Source organism: Oncorhynchus masou, chromosome 31 (genome assembly GCF_036934945.1).
Source record: "Oncorhynchus masou masou isolate Uvic2021 chromosome 31, UVic_Omas_1.1, whole genome shotgun sequence".
Classification (NCBI taxonomy): Eukaryota; Metazoa; Chordata; class Actinopteri; order Salmoniformes; family Salmonidae; genus Oncorhynchus; species Oncorhynchus masou.
Window position 1 is genome coordinate 21,166,256 of NC_088242.1, and position 19,415 is coordinate 21,185,670.

The 19,415-nt window shown below is 46.0% G+C and overlaps 1 protein-coding gene across 1 annotated transcript in view; it reads left to right on the plus strand.

Annotated features, from left to right (window-relative positions):
• The window catches only part of LOC135523564 (piggyBac transposable element-derived protein 5-like), a 36,326-nt gene that overhangs the window by 1,140 nt on the left and 15,771 nt on the right, over nt 1–19,415 (plus strand). The window contains exons 2-4 of the mRNA XM_064950327.1: nt 4,165–4,595; nt 11,246–11,380; nt 12,408–12,588. Of these exons, the coding sequence (XP_064806399.1) occupies nt 4,165–4,595; nt 11,246–11,380; nt 12,408–12,588 (747 nt within the window). The remainder of the gene's footprint in view (nt 1–4,164; nt 4,596–11,245; nt 11,381–12,407; nt 12,589–19,415) is intronic.

Consider the following 19,415-nt stretch of genomic DNA (forward strand, 5'->3'; position numbering starts at 1 on the left):
TCTCTCTCTCTCTCTCTCTCTCTGCCTCTCTCTCTCTCTCTCTCTCTCTCTCTCTCTGCCTCTCTCTCTCTCTCTGCCTCTCTGCCTCTCTCTCTCTCTGCCTCTCTCTCTCTCTGCACTCTCTCTCTCTCTGCCTCTCTCTCTCTCTCTCTGCCTCTCTCTCTCTCTCTCTCTCTCCTCTCTCTCTCTCTCTCTGCCTCTCTCTCTCTCTCTCTGGCTCTCTCTCTCTCTCTCTGCCTCTCTCTCTCTCTCTCTGCCTCTCTCTCTCTCTCTCTCTCTCTCTCTCTCTCTCTCTCTCTCTCTCTCTCTCTCTGCCTCTCTCTCTCTCTCTCTGCCTCTCTCTCTCTCTCTCTCTGCCTCTCTCTCTCTCTCTCTCTCTGCCTCTCTCTCTCTCTCTGCTCTCTCTCTCTCTCTCTCTCTCTCTCTCTCTCTCTGCCTCTCTCTCTCTCTGCTCTCTCTCTCTCTCTGCCTCTCTGCCTCTCTCTCTCTCTCTCTCTCTCTCTCTCTCTCTCTCTCTCTCTCTCTCTCTCTGCCTCTCTCTCTCTCTCTCTCTGCCTCTCTCTCTCTCTCTCTGCCTCTCTCTCTCTCTCTGCCTCTCTCTCTCTCTCTGCCTGCCTCTCTGCCTGCCTCTCTGCCTGCCTCTCTGCCTGCCCTCTGCCCTCTCTCTCTGCCTCTCTCTCTCTCTCTCTGCCTCTCTCTCTTTCTCTGCCTCTCTCTTTCTCTGCCTCTCTCTCTCTTTCTCTGCCTCTCTCTCTCTCTCTCTGCCTCTCTCTTTCTCTGCCTCTCTCTTTCTCTGCCTCTCTCTTTCTCTGCCTCTCTCTCTCTCTGCCTCTCTCTCTCTCTGCCTCTCTCTCTCTCTGCCTCTCTCTCTCTCTCTGCCTCTCTCTCTCTTTCTCTGCCTCTCTCTCTTTCTCTGCCTCTCTCTCTCTTTCTCTGCCTCTCTCTCTCTGCCTCTCTCTCTCTCTGCCTCTCTCTCTCTGCCTCTCTCTCTCTGCCCTCTCTCTCTCTCTCTGCCTCTCTCTCTCTCTCTCTCTCTCTCTCTCTCTCTCTCTCTCTCTCTCTCTCTCTCTCTCTCTCTCTCTCTCTCTCTCTCTCTCTCTCTCTGCCTCCCTCTCTCTCTGCCTCCCTCTCTCTCTGCCTCTCTCTCTCTCTCTCTCTCTCTCTCTCTGCCTCTCTCTCTCTCTCTGCCTCTCTCTCTCTCTCTGACTCTCTCTCTCTTTCTCTGCCTCTCTCTCTCTTTCTCTGCCTCTCTCTCTCTGCCTCTCTCTCTATCTCTCTCTCTGCCTCTCTCTCTCTCTCTCTCTCTGCCTCTCTCTCTCTGCCTGCCTCTCTCTGCCTGCCTCTCTCTGCCTGCCTCTCTGCCTGCCTCTCTGCCTGCCTCTCTGCCTGCCTCTCTGCCTCTATCTCTCTGCCTCTCTCTCTCTCTTTCTCTTTCTCTAGTAGATGAGCAAATAGGCAGGACACAGGGCTGGTGTGGCCAGGAAAGATGAACATGAGGTGGTTCTGTGGTAAGGTTAACTCAACTGAAGGTTTGGATGCAGTAAGCAGGTCCTCACTGAGGACAAGGATATCCAGTGCAAGGTCCCACTAGAGAAACAACATGTTCATGTGGAGCGTAATGTGGGTTTGACTCTGCTGACAGAGTAAATATGGGAACATTACTCCTACATACATAAAACCTTAAAAAAATGATGCAGAGTCAAAACATGCAGTTTTCATAGGCAAAATGAGAGATTGAGTCTGTATGATTGATATTTAGTCCATTATGAAAATCACACAGCTATAACAGGGATAGGGAGTACTTAGTAAGTATGTCCATGGGTCTGAAATGTCATCCTATTGGTTTACATCATTATCCTAGTAAAATCGCTGCGGTGATGCGTATGCACATTAGGACAACCCCCCCTCATGGATTACAGTATATTTTATTACAGTATAATGTATAACAATATATTATGTCAAATATTTATGATAGAAAGGCTTTAGAATCAATCCAGCTCCATTTCACTTTATTGAATGTCACATACGTTATCTACAATATGTTCCTATTATAAACACTGTACCGCAGTATTTCCAGTCATTTCAGACCTACTGATGTCAAAAAGGTGCAAGTCTGTTTCTGTGCCAGAAAGACTGACATTTGATTTCAAAACCTACATAATCTGAATACCAACCCCCTGCAATTAGTGTGTACATTACTGTAGCTGTAGAATCAGTGCCTTCCCACTTGTCACAGATGTCAATTCAACTTCTATTCCACGTTGGTTCAACGTAATTTCGTTGAAAGGATGTGGAAACAATGTTGCTTCAACCAGTGTGTGCCCGGTGGGTTACTTTTGTGGTAAACACAGCCAACACAGTAATATTTTAAATCTGAATGATTAATCAATCCTAATAAAAATGTATCTCTTACATAATATGTACCATTATATGTTTATGTTGAACTCTCCCATGTGGTTGTTTGTTGCCTGACAGAATACCTTACATCCTAGTTTAAATATGAGCTATAAAGGCAGGATTATGGGAGAGTAGTATATGCAGTGGTTAGTGAATGCTTTTGAGGCTCCTCTTACTGATGTCTTCAGTAGCAGAATACTTCTTAAAATCCTTAATCCTATGCTATCAGTTCATGGTGTGGGATAGAAATAATTTATCGTAGTGTGCTGAAAATGTGGGAAAACTCTTCTCAGGATGGAATTCTTAATCAAGGGAATAAAGCAATTGTATTCCATAAAAAAATATTTATTATGCATAGTATTTTTGATATGACTTTTGTTTACTGTATTGCTTTTGTGGAAACCTGTATGAATCTGTCTTTGGAAATCCCTGCATCTAAGGCAGTCATGCTGTATTTTGCTATTAACTTTGAAAGTCTACTGGATTACAATTAGTGGTTTTTGAAACAATTTCTGCAGTGTGAGACACCCTTTGGCCTGAAGCCTACTTAGATGTATCTCTCTCTCACAGGCTGGGTTTGAGGAATTGGTGAGCTACAATAGTTACAAACTATACAGGACAAAGTGCCTAAATGTAACAACTTGTAGCATGGTCAACCTGGCCTGTACATTCAGTGCAAGAGCAGTAATGTAAAAATCTACTGTATTTATTCAGCAAACGAAAGTAGTTAATTTTGCTCCTTTTTAAGACCCAACATTTTCTTTATCTCTTAGAGACATTAGAGAGGACATGAGAATCTTCCTTTTAGCTAAATAGCTTTTTAGAAATGGTCTAACCCAAACAGTCTTCCTTACGTGGTTAATTGGGCCTGAATTTAGACTGCTGTTTAGAGACATTTTCTCACTCCAGTAAATGTGCTTGCTACAAGTTTGCCAAGAAAAATAGGTCTGACTCTCTCACAAGAATAACAGCTGATACTTTTATTACACCTTATGGATCATCAGCTTTTAATTGAAAGGGGTCACGCCTGTCTATTCTCTATTAATTGGCTCTAAATGCCAGAGTTCCCTGTCTGGAAGACTGTCTAAGTCAGTCTTAAGGGAGGACCGCCTTACCCGAGGTGTGTTTAATCTTACACATTGCCAATTTAGTTAAATGAGAAGGTAAGATTTTCAGTCACCAAGTTGGCCTTGACTTGATTAACATGCATGGAATCTAGTATGTCAATGTCGATGAGTGGGCTTGACCTCAACAAGGTTATAGCTGTCGGCTTGCATAAGCAGGAATTAATTGTGTTTCATCTGACATGTTCGAGACAAGACAATGGCTGTTTTCATCCACGATAGTGTTGTAACATATTATATTAATGAACCATTTCTTTAAGCCGAAAAAGCGGTATTTTTGTTTCGATGACATTATGGTTACTGTCATGTTGAATAGAAGTTGATTGCAGCCCTAGGGTTGACAGTGACCTACAATCCAAATCACAAAGACTGGAAAGAAATGTTGGTTCATATGCAGGCCTACACGTTTTGCTTTTTTAGAGTACAAAATAACTATGCACAAAAGAGCTCCATACTGTCAAAGTACTGCAATTAACTTTTTTTTTTAATCAGTCGTTTAAAAGTAAGACTCAATTTACAAGTAATGTGTGATTTGATGCTGTCAAATGAAAATAACAACCTGAGGCAGGTTTTGAAGTGGGCGAGTGATGCTTTTGCACTGCAGCTCCATCATCCGTGTCTCTGTCTCTCTCCCTGTCACCAGGCCCTATCCAGAGAATGCCAGCCACAGCCACTTGCATGGACTTCTTCCAGCTCTTTGTGCCCGACAACGCCATCCAAAACATGGTGACGCAGACCAACATGTATGCCAAGAAGTACCAGGAGCGCTTCGGCAGCGACGAGGGCTGGCGGAACGTGACGGCGGCCGAGATGAAGGCCTTCCTGGGCTTCGTGACTTCCACCAGCGTTCACCGCTGTGAGTCAGTGCTCAGCATCTGGAGCAGCGGCTTCTTCAGCAATCGCAGCATTGCACTCAAGATGAGCCAGGCGCGCTTCGAGAAGATCCTCAAGTACTTCCATATCGTGGCCTTCCGCTCCAGCCACGGCAGCCATGGCCTCTACAAGATCCAGCCCTTCCTGGACTCACTGCAGCAGTCGTTCGGCTGCAGCACCTTCCGCCCCTCTCAGACTCAGGTATGGCGCTGGGCTGCTGTGTGAACTGTTTAGCTTTGGACACTTTTAGTACAGATGACTAGGGGTTGGAGCCAAAAATATTTATTTTCCCCAATTTCTTTTGATCTGTTACACTCTTACGACCAGCAGAATAATGTTCTGAACCGGTCAAACCAAAAAAAGGTATGATTTTTAGAGTTCCTTTTTTAACCTGTGAAATACACCATTTTTTATAGTTCATTCATTTACTTCACCAATCAGTGTGGATAGAGGAGGCAAGATAGTTGTTTACATGTGTGATGGGCAGACAAGTGTAGCCTATGGCGCAAGATGTGACTAAAATGTTGCGGGTGGGGAGAGTGCAAGAGTGGGTTGAGGAGGAGGCGCTGGGCATCTTGTGATGACATGCATTATCTGAATTAGGACCACAGAATTATACCTAGGAGGAGCGGCTTCTAGGGAGGAACTTTGAATGTCCTTTGAGCTAGCGAGCTAACAAGCTGGAGCTAGCTACCTATATAGCTTGTGTGTGTAGAGGGGCACCAGAATTAAAAACACATCTTACTTTTTGTAGTTAATAAATTCAACGTTAAATGTGATAACTAGGCCTATAGTATCTTAAACTAGCATTGAAAATGAATCCATTGTTCTCAGGCTAATTAATCTCTCCCTATCTTCTGAATTACACTTGTAACGTCAGTACAGTAGGGGAGGGGCATGTAGCCTAAATATGCACACACACTAGCAAAGATTTTCAGCATTCAGGCAGACACTGGAATATTTTTCTGAGTGACAGAGTGAGGGCTTTGCATAGGTATTTTGTTGGTGTTTTTTTTTTGTGGAACTAGAAAAAAATGCCTGGAACATAAAATAATGTTATTAAGCAGTTCTCATGCTTTTAAAATAATAGTTCTGTTCCAGAACAGTATGAATCACTTTCGTTCCCGGTTCTGATTCTGTTCCTTGAAAAAGGTTTGTTATTTTTCAGTTCTGTTCCCTGAACCGGGTGCAACACCTGCAGATGACAGTTACATTACATAGAGTTAAATTAACCATTTTAGATCATAACACCTTTTAGATCACCTTTTAGATAATACACATCAGTTATTGTATATTACAGTTCAGTATCCTGCACTGTAAATATTTACAACACAAACAGACTCAGGATATTACAGCTTGGTGTACCCAGCTCTGGGTACATTTAGAACAGACTCAAAATACAACACAGTGTTCTTCAGATAGGTAGGTTGTCTTTTGGACAAACATTCCTGGAACAATAGTACATTGTGTCCATGTTTGTCCTAGTTTAGAACAGACTCACAGTTCATATTCAGCTTCCAAAGCAGTGTTCTGTGAAGAGTAAACTTGTTTTCTGTCTAATTAAACTCTATTCAAATGTTAATCTCTCATCTGGCAGCAGCTGAATAACATGTATTTGGGTTGTCTAATCAAGAGGGATTGGTTCAGATTAAGTTCAGAAACAAGCCAATGCACACTGAATATCCTTGCTGCATTTTGAATTGATTGACATGAGCCAATTTGCAACCTCCCATGAAGATTCCACCATCTCTTTCAGAACCTTGGCAATGTGAACTTTTCTGAAAGGAGGACAACCTGTCTGTGTTTCTGTGCCAGGATGAAGTGGGCTGGGAGGATGAAGTGGGCTGGGAGGATGAAGTGGGCTGGGAGGATGAAGTGGGCTGGGAGGATGAAGTGGGCTGGGAGGATACGAAGTTGAAATTTTGTTGACCTTACAGAAATAATTACATGTGATTGCCACTGTGTCAGGCCATGGCAGGGATTTCTCATACCTGTCCCCTGTTCTACTTCAGTTTTAAGTTACTGCTTTGACACAGACATCCCAATAATAACAACCAATATGACAATCAAATTAACAACCCATATAACAACCAATATAAATCACGGGGTGGCAGGTAGCCTAGTGGTTAGAGCGTTGGGCCGGTAACCGAAAGGGATCTGGATTGAATCCCCGAGCTGACAAGGTCAAACAAATCAGTCGTTCTGCCCCTGAGCAAGGCAATTAACCCACTGTTCCCCGGGCGCCGAAGACGTGGATGTCGATTATGGCAGCCCCCGCACCTCTCTGATTCCGAGGGGTTGGGTTAAATGCGGAAGACACATTTCAGTTGAATGCATTCAGTTGTACAACTGACTTTCCCAATATGACAACCAATATTACATTTTAGTAAAGAAATAAGAAGGAATGCAAATGCCCAATCAAATTTTATAAATTGCACAACACTTGTTAGGGCTGTGATGATACCAGTATCGCAATATTTTTTTTCCATGCCAAAATTAAAACACAAAGCAGACCAAACTCTGTGGTCCTTTCAAAGCTCAACGAAGAGCAATAAACAACTTCTCTGATAGAAAATGCTTCCATTCCGCCATGAGTATTAGTGAGGTTGGGCACTGATGTTGGGTGATTAGAAGTTGAAGTCGGCATTCTAATTCATCCCGAAGGTGTTCGATGGGATTTAGGTCAGAGCTCTGTCCAATCAAGTTCTTCCACACCGACTTCGACAAACAATTTCTGTATGGACCTTGCTTTGTGCATGAGGCATTGTCATGCTGAAACAGGAAAGGGCCTTCCCCAAACTGCTTCCAACTTTGTGGTAACACAGAATGGTCTAGAATGTCATTGTATGCTGTAACGTTAAGATTTCCCTTCACTGGAACTAAAGGGCCTAGCCCGAACCATGAAAAACAACCCCAGACCATTATTTCTCCTCCACCAAATATTACAGTTGGCACTATGCATTGGGGCAAGTAGCATTCCCCTGGCATCCGCCAAACCCAGATTTGTCTGTCGGACTGACAGATGGTGAAGCGGGATTCATCACTGCTCCAGAGTCCAATGGTGGCGAGCTTTACACCACTCCAGCCAACGCTTGGCATTGTGCATGGTGATCTTCGGCTTGTGTGCAGCTGCTCAGCCATTCAAACCCATTTCATAAAGCTCTCGACGAACAGTTATTGTGCTGACGTTGCTTCCAGAGGCAGTTTGGTACTCGGTAGTGAGTGTTGCAACCCAAGGACAGACTATTTTTACGCTCTACGCTTCAGTACTCTGCGTTCCTGTTCTGTGAGCTTGTGTGGCCTTCCACTTTGCGGCTGAGTCATTGTTGTTCCTAGACGTTTCCACTTCACAATAACAGCACTTACCGAGGCAGCTCTAGCAGGGCAGAAATTTGACAAACCGTTGTTGGAGACGTGGCATCCTATGAGAGTGCCATGTTGAAAGTCAGTAGGCTCTTCAGTAAGACCATTCTACTGCTAATGTTTGTCTATGGCGATTGCATGGCTGCGTGCTCCATTGTATACACCTGTCCGCAACAGGTGTGGCTGAAATAGCCCAATCCACTAATTTGAAGCGGTCTCCATACTTTTGTGTATATAGAGTGTATCTTAGATTCATTCTGAGTATTTTGTGGAAGTAATACTGGCTTTGTTCCTATAGTATCCCATGGGGGACAAACGTCAACTGCCACATCGAACCACATCCCCAAGACTGATATCTAGTTTTTCTTAATGAGCAACAGAGAAACGGGTTGAATCGGTGCATTCATTCGCTCTTTAACCTCTTGGGTAGGGGGCAGTATTTTGACATCCGGATGAAAAGCGTGCCCTAAGTAAACTGCCTGTCAGCTAGGATATGCATATAATTGATTTGGATAAAAAAACACTCAAGTTTCTAAAACTGTTAAAATAATGTCTGAGAGTATAACATAACTGATATGGCCGGTCGAAACCCCGAGGACAAACCATCCAAAAAAAATAAATAAATTCAGCCGACCACTGTTTTCAATGACTGTCATGTTTATTATGAGGTGAAATCCTCCCATATTGCAGTACCTAGGGCTTCCACTAGATGTCAACAGTCTTTAGAAAGAGTTTCAGGCTTGTTTTTGGAAAAACAAAAAAAAGCAATTTCACCGGATGTTGTCGAGGTGGGTCACTAGCAGAACGCCTGCACCAGAAAGGTTAAAAACCCGCTGTATGTAAAATATGCTATAGCTTGGAAAATAAATAAATGTAACTCTGGATGACAACATAATGATGTTTGTTTCCAACATTAGGGCTGTTTTCCTAAAGAAGTTAAATCTGCTTTGTGTTTTGTTTCCTTGCCACAATTCTAACGAGTATCGTGATACTGGTATCGTCCCGGCCCCAACACTTGTATCTGAGAATAACTCTAGGATGCGCCCAATGTGTCAGTCAAGAAGTAGTGTATTCTCAGCTATATACACAGTGTACAGGAGGCTGACAGAGTTTTCCTCAGCGTGCTCCCTGGTGATCAGGCATTGCGCGTTGCATGTAAATTCCCTGTCAGACTTGGCGGATCAAAGCAGGGCACTGCTACCTCCCGACGCTGACAGGAGAGGAGTTCTGAGAGGGCATTTCCCTTCCCCTCTGCTCTGCTTCACTCCCAGGAGTTTAAATGGAAATGAGGCAGACTCACACAGTCGGAGCTGAGGGATTGGGAATGCACCTTCACACCACAGCCTCTGTCCTAGAGGTCAGGGCCCCCAAGGCTGGAGTCTGGACACAGCACAGCACTGATGACAGCCTCAGTATCTCAGCTCAGATAAGGGTGTTTCTCTCTCTCTCTCGCTCTCTCTCTCTCTCTCTTTCTGATTTTCTTGTTTTCTCTCTCTCTGTGTGTACAATCCAACAGGCACAACCTTTTTATCATTTGCCAATGCAAATACTTTCACCCAGACATTCATATTTCTTATTTCTTATTATCTTCACTTACTGCCCAGTACCATCTAGTCCAGTAGCTGTGAAGGTATGACGTAAAACATACCCTCCATAGCTCCACAGTGGGATGTGCTGCTAACATGTCTCTGATTGGGCTGCCTCTGCCAGGGACTCTGATCAGCACAGACTAGTGGTGGATGTCCTGTCTGAAAAATGAATGCATTTTCCCTGGCTGTGGTGAAGAAAAATTGTCTACCCAAAATGTTCCATGTACCGTTTTTTCTGACTGTGAAGCCTACCTTCTTCAGCTTCTGCCTTTTACAGATTTACAGTAGGATCTTAATTTGAGCCGGTTTGCTACAGCAGAAAAAGAATCCTGCAGCAACAGGAAATGTTATTTAGTATGTGGATTATAATTAATGTTACATTTTTCGTAAGGTGGGGGGACAAAAAGTGGAAATGACAAACTTCAGAACTCTTTTTAAACCTCGTACACTACGCGTTTTACATTTCCTGCATTGCAGGAAAGTTCTCCTGCAAAAGGGTGATCAAATGAAGATCCTACAACTGTATAATAAGCATAACAAAAGCCTTTATAAGCGAAGTTTCTACTTTAAGATGGAAGGAACGGTGCATGTCAAAGAGGATAGTGCCTTCCGGTGCATCTCTGGCATAGCAGGGGTTCTTTGGAAGATAAATTAAAATTGCTGAGCTTTGTGGCATTAACAATTCTGCTTAGCTAGCTGTACATTTTTTTTCTTCTCACTCATTAATGTAGACAACACAAACAACTCTGTTTAGAGATCTAGCAAATTAAGAAGGTCTGGGAAATAGGTGTACCTTTTTTTGTTTCCATCGCTATCTTCTCAGACACTGTATTTACCTCAGGTAATGGTTGTCGAACTGCCACTGATCTTAGCTAATGCAGTAGCTGTCAGCAAGAGACAGAGAGAGAAGACTGATAGAATTCATCTGTATCATGGCTTCCACTGAGATTAAGTCATTGGTGTTGAGAAATGGGTTTGATAGACATCCAGCCACCACAGGCCAAAGACCAATAGAGCATAACAGATGGTTGTAATTTACCAGTAGAGCACTTAGTAGAAGGTTATGAAGGACAGGTCTATAGCCAGGCAGCAGGGAAAAGTCAGGCAACACACATCTAAACAGAATGTGTTCACCTGTCACTGACTTCACCCATGCAGGAATAACTGTGAATTCTTTTAGAAATCCTTTTGTGAATAATTTTTTGGGATTTTCAGGAGACCTGTGGATAGCTATGAACAGTTGCTGTTTGTTTCCAACTGAATAATTGTCTCAAACTCCTCTTGTCAACGTTGTAAAAAATATAGACTTCTTTGACTCCCTGTAAAGAAGCCAGGTGTTTCTGTTGTATCATCACAACAAATCGATAGGGGTGAAAATCAACCTGGAACAACTCCATCACACCTTACCTACAGTGCTCTATCTGATACACACACTCACTTCTGTTGCAGGTCTGAAATCCCTGCTCCCTCATGAGTTCTGGCTCTCCTGCAGACCGAGCAGATATTCTAGGTACTTCTTCTCAGTCAGGCGGTGTGTCTGTGTGGCTCCCCAGTGGTAGATGTGAGTTAATTAACAGAGAGGTAGCAGACAGTATATATACAGTATTGGTTTGCCTGTTCTGCTCTGGGCTAAACAAACACCACCTGTACCTCGTTGTGTTTCCTTGGTCCCGTTGGGAAATCACTATGGCAACGCATGCCTGGGTCCTGCATCCACTTTGATATCCTACATTTTTGTGATAAGATGCTACCTAGCCTTAGTCTGAAGTCCACACACATGCATCTTATACATTTTAATCAGTCAGTAACTGCTGGTATGGTGCCATCCCTTGTTATATACCTGCTCTTGGCTGAATGGACGCCTTTGAATATGAACTGTATATTCCCACTGTTCCATAGGTGCTCCATGAGCCTCTGATTGATGAGGACCCAGTGTTCATCACCACCTGTACGGAGAGAGAGCTGAGGAAGAGGAGGAAGAGGAAATTCAGTCTGTGGGTCCGCCAATGCACATCTACTGGCTTCATCTGTCAGGTACAGTGTGTGTATGTTTATGTAAATGAGACAAAGGGAGATGGTGAGAGCAGTGGATAAAACAATGAGGGGAGGGACTGTACTGTAACCTCTTGGATTTATACTCTTATATCCGGGAGCTAGTGCTTTGCCAACTTTGTGACAGACTGTGCACCTTCAATTACCCCCTGTGCATCCTCACCGGGAATTGCACAAGACTGCCTGCCATTCGTCTAGACTCAGGAATACGACAGGACTAGTGCAATCAGACCATGCCCTTCCCACTCACTCAGACAGCTGAGAGATCCAGGCAAACCGTGTGATTGGATGACTGATATGGGCCCATCCCAGTGCCTCAATCAATCTCCAGACTCAATGTTCTGTTGTTGTTTCCCAGGAGTTAGGCTTTTACAAGCCGATCTGTTTCTTTTGGCTCTGAATTGTCTTCTTTTATGGCAGAAATGTGCCATAGGGAGAAGAGAGAAAACAAAGTGAAAAGTTAGAGTGAATCAATGGGATTTCATTAGTGCAATGCCCAGTCACTGCTTGGAAAATAAAGTGCCAGTCCACTTAGTATAATTGCTCTCTGCTCTTGGTGGGTGTATAACCAAATGACTGCTGCCCCAAGCCTCAAACAGACCCAGGAAGGCATGAGAATGAATGGATATGCACGCCCATCCCGGTTGGTGGGAAGAATAATTTATATATTATGTATTTTTCATTCGTAATTTGCAAGGCAACGACTGTTAATGTCTCATCTATTACTAAACAACAGGGTTCATAGTGTAAATGATCAATTACATTGTGTGATGATAACTAGTGTATCAATCAATTTGTCTGATCAGAGTAATATTTACATGTAAATTGTAATCAATGGAGGTAAGCCAGGCCAGTGATTCAGATTGTAGGAGCCACATCAAGGTCGCTAATTGGAACACTTGGAATGATAGCTGCTACACAGATCATTCCTGAGGTAATTTATGTATTGATTTCGATATGTCAGTGTATGACATTATCGTGGTTTTGACTGTCTGTATCTCTCTTCCAGATCTATGTGCATCTAAAGGAGGGCCAGGGTCCTGATGGGTTGGCCACCCTGAAGATCAAGCCTCAGCTCCACAGTATGGTGGCCAAACAGCTGTGTCAGAACCTCTCAGGCCGCAACAGCATCATCTTCACCGGACCCAGCATCACCAGCCTCAACCTGTTCCAGGAGTTTGAGAAACAGGGTATATGCTTGTCTGTCTGTCTGTCTCTGCATTTGTCTGTCTCTGCATCTCTGTCTGTCTGTCTCTGCATTTGTCTGTCTCTGCATCTCTGTCTGTCTGTCTCTGCATCTCTGTCTGTCTGTCTCTGCATCTCTGTCTGTCTGTCTGTCTCTGCATCTCTGTCTGTCTGTCTGTCTCTGCATCTCTGTCTGTCTGTCTGTCTCTGCATCTCTGTCTTTCTGTCTGTCTGTCTCTGCATCTCTGTCTTTCTGTCTGTCTGTCTCTGCATCTCTGTCTGTCTGTCTGTCTGTCTCTGCATCTCTGTCTGTCTGTCTGTCTGTCTCTGCATCTCTGTCTGTCTGTCTGTCTGTCTCTGCATCTCTGTCTGTCTGCATATCTGTCTGTCTCTGCATATCTGTCTGTCTGCATATCTGTCTGTCTGCATATATGTCTGTCTGCATATCTGTCTGTCTGCATTTCTGTCTGTCTGCATCTGTCTGTCTGCATCGGTCTGTCTGCATCTGTCTGTATGTTTGTCTGCATCTGTCTGCATCTGTCTGTCTGTCTGTCTGTCTGTCTGCATATCTCTGCCTGTCTGTCTGTCTGCATCTGTCTGTCTGTCTGTCTGCTTCTCTCTGTCTGTCTGTCTGTCTGTCTGCATCTCTGTCTGTATGTCTGTCTGTCTGCATCTCTGTCTGTCTGCATCTCTGTCTGTCTGTCTGTCTGTCTCTACATCTCTCTCTGTCTGCATGCCTGCCTCTGCATCTCTTTCTGTCTGCATGCCTGCCTCTGCATCTGTCTCTGTCTGTATGCCTGTCTCTGTCTGTATGCCTGTCTCTGTCTGTCTGTCTCTGCATCTCTGTCTGCATCTCTGTCTGCATCTCTGTCTGCGTCTCTGCATCTCTGTCTGTCTGTCTGCATCTCTGTCTGTCTCTGCATCTCTGTCTGTCTGTCTGTCTCTGCATCTCTGTCTGTCTGCATGCCTGCCTCTGCATCTCTGTCTGTCTGCATGCCTGCCTCTGCATCTCTGTCTGTCTGCATGCCTGCCTCTGCATCTCTTTCTGTCTGCATGCCTGCCTCTGCATCTCTTTCTGTCTGCATGCCTGCCTCTGCATCTCTGTCTCTGTCTGTATGCCTGTCTCTGTCTCTGTCTGTCTGTCTCTGCATCTTTGTCTGCATCTCTGTCTGCATCTCTGTCTGTCTCTGCATCTCTGTCTGTCTCTGCATCTCTGTCTGTCTGTCTGCATCTCTGTCTGTCTCTGCATCTCTGTCTGTCTCTGCATCTCTGTCTGTCTGTCTGCATCTCTGTCTGTCTCTGCATCTCTGTCTGTCTGTCTGTCTCTGCATCTCTGTCTGTCTGCATGCCTGCCTCTGCATCTCTGTCTGTCTGCATGCCTGCCTCTGCATCTCTTTCTGTCTGCATGCCTGCCTCTGCATCTCTTTCTGTCTGCATGCCTGCCTCTGCATCTCTTTCTGTCTGCATGCCTGCCTCTGCATCTCTGTCTCTGTCTGTCTGTCTCTGCATCTCTGTCTGTCTCTGCATCTCTGTCTGTCTCTGCATCTCTGTCTGTCTCTGCATCTCTGTCTGTCTCTGCATCTCTGTCTGTCTCTGCATCTCTGTCTGTCTCTGCATCTCTGTCTGTCTGCATCTCTGTCTGTCTGTCTCTGCATCTCTCTCTGTCTGCATGCCTGCCTCTGCATCTCTTTCTGTCTGCATGCCTGCCTCTGCATCTCTTTCTGTCTGCATGCCTGCCTCTGCATCTCTTTCTGTCTGCATGCCTGCCTCTGCATCTCTTTCTGTCTGCATGCCTGCCTCTGCATCTCTTTCTGTCTGCATGCCTGCCTCTGCATCTCTTTCTGTCTGCATGCCTGCCTCTGCATCTCTTTCTGTCTGCATGCCTGCCTCTGCATCTCTTTCTGTCTGCATGCCTGCCTCTGCATCTCTTTCTGTCTGCATGCCTGCCTCTGCATCTCTTTCTGTCTGCATGCCTGCCTCTGCATCTCTTTCTGTCTGCATGCCTGCCTCTGCATCTCTTTCTGTCTGCATGCCTGCCTCTGCATCTCTTTCTGTCTGTCTGGATCTCTTTCTGTCTGTCTGTCTCAGAGAAAGAGATCCAGACAGACAGAAAGAGATGCAGAGGCAGGCATGCAGACAGAAAGAGATGCAGAGGCAGGCAGGCAGAGAGGGATGCAGAGGCAGGCAGGCAGACAGAGAGGGATGCAGAGGCAGGCAGGCAGACAGAGAGGGATGCAGAGGCAGGCAGGCAGACAGAGAGGGATGCAGAGGCAGGCAGGCAGACAGAGAGGGATGCAGAGGCAGGCAGGCAGACAGAGAGGGATGCAGAGGCAGGCAGGCAGACAGAGAGGGATGCAGAGGCAGGCAGGCAGACAGAGAGGGATGCAGAGGCAGGCAGGCAGACAGAGAGGGATGCAGAGGCAGGCAGGCAGACAGAGAGGGATGCAGAGGCAGGCAGGCAGACAGAGAGGGATGCAGAGGCAGGCAGGCAGACAGAGAGGGATGCAGAGGCAGGCAGGCAGACAGAGAGGGATGCAGAGGCAGGCAGGCAGACAGAGAGGGATGCAGAGGCAGGCAGGCAGACAGAGAGGGATGCAGAGGCAGGCAGGCAGACAGAGAGGGATGCAGGCAGGCAGACAGACAGAGAGGGATGCAGAGGCAGGCAGAGAGACAGACAGGGATGCAGAGGCAGGCAGAGAGACAGACAGGGATGCAGAGGCAGGCAGAGAGACAGACAGACATGCAGAGGCAGGCAGAGAGACAGACAGACATGCAGAGGCAGACAGAGAGACAGACAGACATGCAGAGGCAGGCAGACAGACAGACATGCAGAGGCAGGCAGACAGAGAGGGATGCAGAGGCAGGCAGACAGAGAGGGATGCAGAGGCAGGCAGACAGAGAGGGATGCAGAGGCAGGCAGACAGAGAGGGATGCAGAGGCAGGCAGACAGAGAGGGATGCAGAGGCAGACAGACAGAGAGGGATGCAGAGGCAGACAGACAGAGAGGGATGCAGAGGCAGACAGACAGAGGGATGCAGAGGCAGACAGACAGAGACGGACAGACAGACAGACATGCAGAGACGGAGAGACAGACAGACATGCAGAGACAGAGAGACAGACAGACATGCAGAGACAGACAGACATGCAGAGACAGAGAGACATGCAGAGACAGAGAGACAGACAGACATGCAGAGACAGAGAGACAGACAGACATGCAGAGGCAGGCAGGCAGACAGACATGCAGAGGCAGGCAGGCAGACAGACATGCAGAGGCAGGCAGGCAGACAGACATGCAGAGGCAGGCAGGCAGACAGACATGCAGAGGCAGACAGACATGCAGAGGCAGGCAGACAGACAGACATGCAGAGGCAGGCAGACAGACAGACAGACATGCAGAGGCAGGCAGACATGCAGAGGCAGGCAGACATGCAGAGGCAGGCAGACATGCAGAGGCAGGCAGAGAGACAGACAGAGAGACAGACAGAGAGACAGAGACAGAGAGACAGACAGACATGCAGAGACAGAGAGACAGACAGACATGCAGAGACAGAGAGACAGACAGACATGCAGAGACAGACAGACAGACAGACAGACATGCAGAGACAGACAGACAGACAGACAGACATGCAGAGACAGACAGACAGACAGACAGACATGCAGAGACAGAGACAGACAGACAGACAGACATGCAGAGACAGAGACAGACAGACATGCAGAGACAAACAGACATGCAGAGACAAACAGAGAGACAAATCAAATCAAATTTTATTTGTCACATACACATGGTTAGCAGATGTTAATGCGAGTGTAGCGAAATGCTTGTGCTTCTAGTTCCGACAATGCAGTAATAACCAACAAGTAATCTAACTAACAATTCCTAATCTACTGTCTTATACACAGTGTAAGGGGATAAAGAATATGTACATAAGGATATATGAATGAGTGATGGTACAGAGCAGCATAGGCAATATACAGTAGATGGTATCGAGTACAGTATATACATATGAGATGAGTATGTAAACAAAGTGGCATAGTTAAAGTGGCTAGTGATACATGTATTACATAAGGATGCAGTCGATGATATAGAGTACAGTATATACGTATGCATATGAGATGAATAATGTAGGGTAAGTAACATTATATAAGGTAGCATTGTTTAAAGTGGCTAGTGATATATTTACATCATTTCCCATCACTTCCCATTATTAAAGTGGCTGGAGTTGAGTCAGTGTCAGTGTGTTGGCAGCAGCCACTCAATGTTAGTGGTGGCTGTTTAACAGTCTGATGGCCTTGAGATAGAAGCTGTTTTTCAGTCTCTCGGTCCCAGCTTTGATGCACCTGTACTGACCTCGCCTTCTGGATGATAGCGGGGTGAACAGGCAGTGGCTCGGGTGGTAGATGTCCTTGATGATCTTCATGGCCTTCCTGTAACATCGGGTGGTGTAGGTGTCCTGGAGGGCAGGTAGTTTGCCCCCGATGATGCGTTGTGCAGACCTCACTACCCTCTGGAGAGCCTTACGGTTGAGGGCGGAGCAGTTGCCGTACCAGGCGGTGATACAGCCCGCCAGGATGTTCTCGATTGTGCATCTGTAGAAGTTTGTGAGTGCTTTTGGTGACAAGCCGAATTTCTTCAGCCTCCTGAGGTTGAAGAGGCGCTGCTGCGCCTTCTTCACGATGCTGTCTGTGTGAGTGGACCAATTCAGTTTGTCTGTGATGTGTATGCCGAGGAACTTAAAACTTGCTACTCTCTCCACTACTGTTCCATCGATGTGGATAGGGGGGTGTTCCCTTTGCTGTTTCCTGAAGTCCACAATCATCTCCTTAGTTTTGTTGACGTTGAGTGTGAGGTTATTTTCCTGACACCACACTCCGAGGGCCCTCACCTCCTCCCTGTAGGCCGTCTCGTCGTTGTTGGTAATCAAGCCTACCACTGTTGTGTCGTCCGCAAACTTGATGATTGAGTTGGAGGCGTGCGTGGCCACGCAGTCGTGGGTGAACAGGGAGTACAGGAGAGGACTCAGAACGCACCCTTGTGGGGCCCCAGTGTTGAGGATCAGCGGGGAGGAGATGTTGTTACCTACCCTCACCACCTGGGGGCGGCCCGTCAGGAAGTCCAGTACCCAGTTGCACAGGGCGGGGTCGAGACCCAGGGTCTCGAGCTTGATGACGAGCTTGGAGGGTACTATGGTGTTGAATGCCGAGCTGTAGTCGATGAACAGCATTCTCACATAGGTATTCCTCTTGTCCAGATGGGTTAGGGCAGTGTGCAGTGTGGTTGAGATTGCATCGTCTGTGGACCTATTTGAGCGGTAAGCAAATTGGAGTGGGTCTAGGGTGTCAGGCAGGGTGGAGGTGATATGGTCCTTGACTAGTCTCTCAAAGCACTTCATGATGACGGAAGTGAGTGCTACGGGGCGGTAGTCGTTTAGCTCAGTTACCTTAGCTTTCTTGGGAACAGGAACGATGGTGGCCCTCTTGAAGCATGTGGGAACAGCAGACTGGTATAGGGATTGATTGAATATGTCCGTAAACACACCAGCCAGCTGGTCTGCGCATGCTCTGAGGGCGCGGCTGGGGATGCCGTCTGGGCCTGCAGCCTTGCGAGGGTTAACACGTTTAAATGTTTTACTCACCTCGGCTGCAGTGAAGGAGAGACCGCATTTTTCCGTTGCAGGCAGTGTCAGTGGCACTGTATTGTCCTCAAAGCGGGCAAAAAAGTTATTTAGTCTGCCTGGGAGCAAGACATCCTGGTCCGTGACTGGGCTGGATTTCTTCCTGTAGTCCGTGATTGACTGTAGACCCTGCCACATGCCTCTTGTGTCTGAGCCGTTGAATTGGGATTCTACTTTGTCTCTGTACTGACGCTTAGCTTGTTTGATAGCCTTACGGAGGGAATAGCTGCATTGTTTGTATTCAGTCATGTTACCAGACACCTTGCCCTGATTGAAAGCAGTGGTTCGCGCTTTCAGTTTCACACGAATGCTGCCATCAATCCAAGGTTTCTGGTTAGGGAATGTTTTAATCGTTGCTATGGGAACGACATCTTCAACAGACATGCAGAGACAGACATGCAGAGACAGACATGCAGAGACAGACATGCAGACATGCAGAGACAGACAGACAGACATGCAGAGACAGACAGACATGCAGACAGACAGAGATGCAGACTCTTTCTCTGTCTGTCTCTGCATCTCTTTCTGTCTGTCTGTCTTTCTTTCTTTCTATTAAAAACAAACTGTTTAAATGGGTGGAGGCATTTGTCTGAAGCTTAAAAAGGATATTCAGAAGCGCCACAATGCTTATTCCACCCATACTCTACCAAGGTTTTCTAGCACACAGCTTTGATCTACTACAGTTGCTATGTTGGTATTGTTCTTCAAACTATGTGTAGGCAGATTGCTTAGTATTCAAACCTTCTCAAACAGCCTAATTTGTAAGTCGCTCTGGATAAAAGCGTCTGCTAAATGACTTAAATGTAAATGTAAATGTAATTCATACTCTCAGAGGAGGTGCTTTCACAACAATGTGATTTTTACCTCACACAAGGTAAAGTATTGGATTCTTCACACACCACAGTAAGACATCCCATTACACTACCTTTTTTGTGATATTTTTTTATTTATTAAATCAAGCTTAGCTTTTATTAGGGATGCACGATATATCGGTAAACATATTGGAATTGGCCGATATTAGCTAAAAATGCCAACATCTGTATCGGCCCAATGTCTAGTTTAACGCCGATGTTAAAAACCGATGTCAAAGCTGCCGTGCATACCTATATAACGAATGTACATGACGTAATGACACCAGGTAAAATTTTGCTCTACACTTG